The 6,010-nt window shown below is 40.7% G+C and overlaps 1 protein-coding gene and 1 pseudogene across 1 annotated transcript; both read left to right on the forward strand.

The window, feature by feature from the left end:
• The first annotated feature begins 1,782 nt into the window (after positions 1–1,782).
• Positions 1,783–3,769, forward strand: LOC149154338 (respiratory burst oxidase homolog protein B pseudogene; annotated as a pseudogene).
• Positions 3,770–4,699: 930 nt separating this feature from the next.
• On the forward strand, positions 4,700–5,614 carry LOC149154339 (putative glycosyltransferase At5g03795). The gene has a single exon (XM_089444119.1). It carries the CDS (start codon positions 4,700–4,702, stop codon positions 5,612–5,614), a length of 915 nt encoding a protein of 304 aa, XP_089300245.1.
• Positions 5,615–6,010: the final 396 nt, after the last annotated feature.

The raw sequence follows: 6,010 nt of genomic DNA on the forward strand, positions 1-6,010 counted from the left end.
TGCTTTCATGATCATCATCAAGACTAGTCTACTAGGAGGCCATACCATATTTTGTTTGTACGCATTTTGATAATATAGGTTGTGTGGCCATATATGTATCAGACATATGTTTTTGTAATATCAAAATTTTATATATATAGTTATTTATCGATGTTTCCTATTTACTCTATTCTTATTCAATGTGTGACGTGAATTGAAATTTTTACATATGCTACAAATGTTTGTCTAAAACATAATTCGCCAAAGCATCCATTAATATGTTTAAAATTCTAGGAATATATTGATATTAAATGTAATCAAAATATATTTCTAGAAGGCGAACCCCCAAAAACATGCAAAGCATAGTTGGACTTCGTATTGAGTAGACATTGTTCAAATGTAGTAGTACAAGTTGTGAATCAATTTTGACCATCAAATGGTGATTGCTACATGAAATAGAATCAATCAACAATTCAATCACCATGCTATACTAAATGACGTTATTGGTAGAGGGACCAATACAAATCCCTTTAAAACTCACTAAATCCATTCAAAGCATAAATAGCCCATGCTGCAGAGGAAAGATTCAGAGTACTAAGGCCAGCACCATCAACATAACCAATGTATAGATGAAGGAATGCCAACATTTACAAATCAAATGTAATCCAAGATTAACAAAGATGGTAGGAAACTTCGAAGGAAACACACTGCAAACACACTAACACACCTATACAATATGTACATAGTGACAAAGAAAAGATGCTTTAAGAATAGTATTTTTTGAAGTACAACCCATTTCTAGGTTATTCCAAGGGGATTCCATCAAAATCAATGAGCTCATAATCACCTTTCGCAAGAACACGTTTAACTATGTATGGGCCTAGCCACATTGGCTCAAGCTTCCCAACCCCTAACTTATCGAATTCTTGATCATATAAAAGGACTAGATCACCTTCCGAGAAGGCACGAGGTTTAACATTCTTGTCATATTGTGCTTTAACGTGTTTCTTGTGGGCCTCATTAGCCATCGTGACATCACACAAGGTTTCATCTAAGTGTGCGAGATGTAAGAAAGGCTCTTCTTTTGTGGAAGTTGTGGGGAGAAGTTCTACGACAAGCTTCAAAGATGGAATCTCACATTCGATGGGAAGGATTGACTTTATACCATACACCAATTGAAAGGGTGAGAATCTAGTTGTAGTGCGGATAGAGGTTCGATATGCCCACAAAGATGCATAAAGGATGAGGTGCCAATTCATTTTGTGAATCCCTATCATGCGCTATATAATCATTTTAAAAAATTTGTTCATAGCTTCTACTTGCCCATTTTCCTGTGGGTAATAGGGAGTTGAGATGTCATGTTGAAGGCCCAACTCGGTAGTAAGCTCAAACATCATGTGTGTTAGACTCAGTCTTGTCAGTCCTCTGTCAGAGTCAAATTCACCAAGGTTCATTTCTCGTCATTTGCAATCATCAAATGCCATTTTGGTCAAAAAGAGTCATTTTAATTCTTGAGTCTAGGGTTTTGTCTCCAGAAATGTGAAATAATGCTTGCAGGCCAAAGGGAGGTTCAATAAGTTTTTATTTTAGGAATGCCATCGTCAATAAGGCGAGATTGATTCTTCTTCAAAACCCTGTTTTGAAGAAGAAATCATCAAATTTGTTTTTGTAATAAATATGTAATTTGTCAAAGTGTTTTGAAGTTGTACAGCTCTTCAATGGCAGCAGCTATAGCTGCTCCTATCCCTGCAAAAGCACAAACAGAAGAACCATCATTTCAGCTAAAGAAGGTCATAGAAGAAAATGAAAGACTCGAAGGAATTTGCGGTGGAACTCTTTGATGCATTAGCTCGGCGAAAAGGGGTGAAAACCAATCGTTTGTCCAAGGATGAGCTCTACCAATTCTGGCAGGAGATGGCCGACCAGAACTCTGATTCTAGGCTATAGATCTTCTTTGACATGCGGGTCGACAAGAATGCTGATGGCCGTATCACTGAAGAAGAAGTCAAAGAGGTTATCATGCTCAGTGCATCTGCCAACAAGCTTTCTAAGTTAAAAGAACAAGCAGAAGAGTATGCAGCACTCATCATGGAAGAACTAGACCCTGATCATTTGGGATACATTGAGATTCAAAATCTGGAGATGTTGCTGCTGGAGGTTCCAAATGAAAATGCAAAACGTGGGAACACCAGCGTTAATTTGAGCCAAATGATAAGCCAGAAAGCTGGCGCCCACCAAGATAAACAATCCAGTTGAAAGGTGGTTGCAGAAAACAAAATTCTTTGTTGAAGACAACTGGCAACGCATCTGGGTGCTTCTGCTATGGCTTTGTATACTTGCAGGGCTATTTACATGGAAATTCATACAATACAGGCACAGAGCAATATACCATGTGATGGGTTACTGCGTGTGCACGGCTAAGGGAGCTGCAGATACACTCAAATTTAACATGGCATTGATTTTGCTTCCTGTTTGTAGAAATACCATTACATGGCTCCACAATAAGACCAAGCTTGGTGTTAGCAATTCCATTTGACGACAATCTCAATTTCCACAAGGTAATTGCAGTAGCAATAGCAATATGGAGTGGGGCTTCATGCAGGAGCACATTTAACATAGGATTTTCCCCGTCTTCTCCATGCATCAAATGAGCAATATGTGCCCTTGCAACAGTTCTTTGGACATAACAGGCCTCCCAACTACTAGTGGTTTGTCAAAGGAGTTGAGGGCGTTACAGGTGTTATGATGGTGGTCTTCATGGCAATTGCATTCGTTCTGGCCACTCCGTGGTTCAGAAGGAATAAACTTAAATCTTCCAAAACCATTGAAAAGGCTTACAGGGTTCAATGCTTTCTGGTATTCACACCACTTATTCGTAATCGTCTATCTGCTGTTGATAGTCCATGGTATATATCTGTACCTCAGCCACAAATGGTACAAGAAAATGACATGGATGTACCTTGCAGTTCCAGTGTTGTTATATGGTGGAGAAAGAACTCTGAGAGCTTTCAGATCAGGTTACAAATCCGTTAAAATCCTCAAGCTTCATGAGCCAGAGCTTGCTCTTGGTTATTTTGACCGTATCTATCTTGCTGCCACCTCAGTCATGAATGGAATGATGGCAAGTAGTTCAGGGACTACTCAACTACGTCAACCAGACCGGAGAGCAGCTCTCAAGATATATCACACACTCTTAAAAGTGTATCTCAATCTGCATAAATCAAAGGAATTTGATCGAACTGTTGCTACACTTACTGCATCCAGGAGAGCGGTAACTCAAAAAGTTGGTTTTGCACATAAAGGGAAGGGACATGTGGCAAAAAAGATTTCTGAAATTGAAGGTCTTGAAAATCCTACGAAAAATCTTAGTGGTGCTGACAGTGATCCGGAAATTGAACAGAATGACGGAGAAGAATCAACTAAAGGAGGTAAGAGTATGGAGGGAACGATGCTTGATGAGGCGCTAAATCTTCTCTGTCGAAGATGGGACCGTCTCGATGGGTTGAAGGCACTGCAATTGCTACCTTCGGAGACTAAGTCGCAGCAATTGCTTCCGTTTCTCGAACCAGTATTGAAAAAATCAAGTGGAACCGGACGCAATTTGTCGGTAATAAAGAGCCTTCGTCATGGTGAGAATTTGCAGCTTAAAGATGAACTTTACAAGAGCAGAAAAAGAGTTGTAAAGATCAGCAATGAAATCATTTGTTCTCTCTGTAACAAGTGTATAGGGAGCAGTGCATTTGCTGTGTATCCAAGCGGTACTAGTCTGGTGCACTTGGCTTGTTTTTGAGATTCCCAGAACATCAAAGGCATAGCTGCTGCAGCAACCATAAGAGCATCATAATTCCCATTCTTATACAGGTTGAATTTTTGGGAAATGATGTTTATATCCTCATCTTTGTAAAATGAAAATAAAATGTATGCATTTGTCAAACGAAGAAAACAAAAGAAACAAGGATGAAATTGGCCAGCGCGGCGCATAGGATGACTGGCACGACGCACTGGGTGCGCGCGGCGCATAGGGACTTGTTCCGCAGTAGAAATTTACATGGGCGCAGCGCACCGGTGCAGCGCGGCGCACTGGTGTAGTGCGGCGCACTGGGTGTGCTACATGGCGCACACAGCCAGGAAGCCTGAGAATTGCCCAGATTCACTCCAATTGCCCAAAAAACGTGTGAATTCGCCTTGTGACAAATGTTTGAGGATCGCATTGAGCTTATTAATTGACCAGGGACCTAAACTCTAACAATCGCCTCTAACTTGCATCAAATTGTTGAAGGCCTTGTAGCTGTTTGGGAAGAAAATTCATGTTCTGGGGTCTCTCACTGCAAATGTAACGCCTTTATCTTACATGCGGCACAACAATACTTGCAATATGCTGATGCTTGCGGCATTTTTCTCAATATGTCATTCTTTCCACAAAGGCAAGCAAATGGTGTAGAATTCGTTTCCACTCGTTTTCCACAACAGAGGATTCAAATGAGGAAAGCCGCATGACTATTTCTGTTCAGAAATTCTGAAAGCATGGCAAGAGCTCTTTGGTCATCGATTCCTCCTTCCCTTGCATTTTCCAACGATCAGGGTGCCTCCCTAAACAATAACAGATCAGTTTCAGCTTTATAGATTTTCGAAGCTCCGGAAGTTTGTATGGCACCAAATCCGAACCTTGGCCGTGGAAAATCCACAGGACTCCGGTGGAAAACAGAGGAGGCGGCCTTGAATGACACAAAGGGAAGAATGGGTAATAACAATCGAGCAGCAGCTGCTCTCAGCGAAATATGAAATCGAAAATGCAGCCCCTATTCTCGACAATCCAGAGTTATACGGTCTGGTTTATCATAATGTGTCTCGTCTCAAAAGGAGCTATGAAATGATGGAGAAGGTATTGAAGGTATATGTCTATCCTGATGGAGAGAAACCCTATTTTCATGAGGGTCCCATGGTTTTCATATATGCATCAGAAGGATGGTTTATGAAACAGATGGAAGAGAATAAACAGTTTGTTACAAAGGACTTCAGGAAAGCTCACATATATTACATGCCCTACAGTGTGTATGAGATGAGAAGAGGAATTCCTGCACCAGAACAGCATAACGTGCCACAAATATCACTGTATATAAGAGACTATGTGAACACGATTGCTTCCAAGTATCCTTTTTGGAACAGAACCCATGGGCGAGATCACTTTTTTGTTGCATGCCATGATTGGGGACCTTACACAACAAAAGAGCATCCTGAACTCAGATCGAATGCTATAAAAGTTCTTTGCAATGCCGACCTATCTGAGGGCTACTTTGTATCAGGTAAGGATGGCGCTCTTCCTGAAACCAACCTGTATGGTTTACAGCAGCCACCTCGTGGTCTTGGGGGGTTGCCTATAAGAAAGCGGTCCATTCTTGCATTTTTTGTTGGAGGTAGTCATGGCAGAACAGACGTTGTACTGAGAAATTTGGTGAGATTTGAGGATTCTAGAAAGGAAATAGCATCACCACCCCTCATGTCATATGTGGACTTGATGGAACGCTTGATCGACAAAACCGAGGACGTTCAGGTATTGAGAAAAAGTGGTATAATACAGTGTCACTTGGACACCAATAATGCTGTTGCCGATGTCTGGAACGGAATGCGCTGGTAATCAAACAGTGGTGACACAAGTAAATGTCTTCAAACTAAAAACACGTGTTGAGCTTAGTAAATTGTAGCTGGGATTGTTCAAGTGAAATCTTATTTAAATACCAGTTTTATTAAAAATTGGTTTCATTCAAATGGAAAGCAAAGGTGAAAGGTCAAAGTCCAAAAGCCAAATTTAGAACAAATAATATCTTCCCCAGCAGAGAAATAGGATTCGATTTCCTATTTTTGGACTTTAGTTATGATTCAAAGGGTCTACAGTTACAGTGTACGCCTTTCCAACTGGTCATCAGAGATTTCAAATGGAATAATGTAACGCTGTTCTGTCGCCAGCACAGATGGACAACTCTTTTCCTATCTTCTTCGATTGGTGTTCCAGCTCCCTATTTTTTATCGATTT

This window comes from Pinus tabuliformis, chromosome 9 (assembly GCF_031772625.1).
Source record: "Pinus tabuliformis cultivar Carrire ecotype Pingquan chromosome 9, CPIR1, whole genome shotgun sequence".
Classification (NCBI taxonomy): Eukaryota; Viridiplantae; Streptophyta; class Pinopsida; order Pinales; family Pinaceae; genus Pinus; species Pinus tabuliformis.

Excerpts from the sequence above, each read along its gene's own strand:
- LOC149154339 (XM_089444119.1), top strand. The coding sequence starts at position 4,700 with ATGACACAAAGGGAAGAATGGGTAATAACAATCGAGCAGCAGCTGCTC.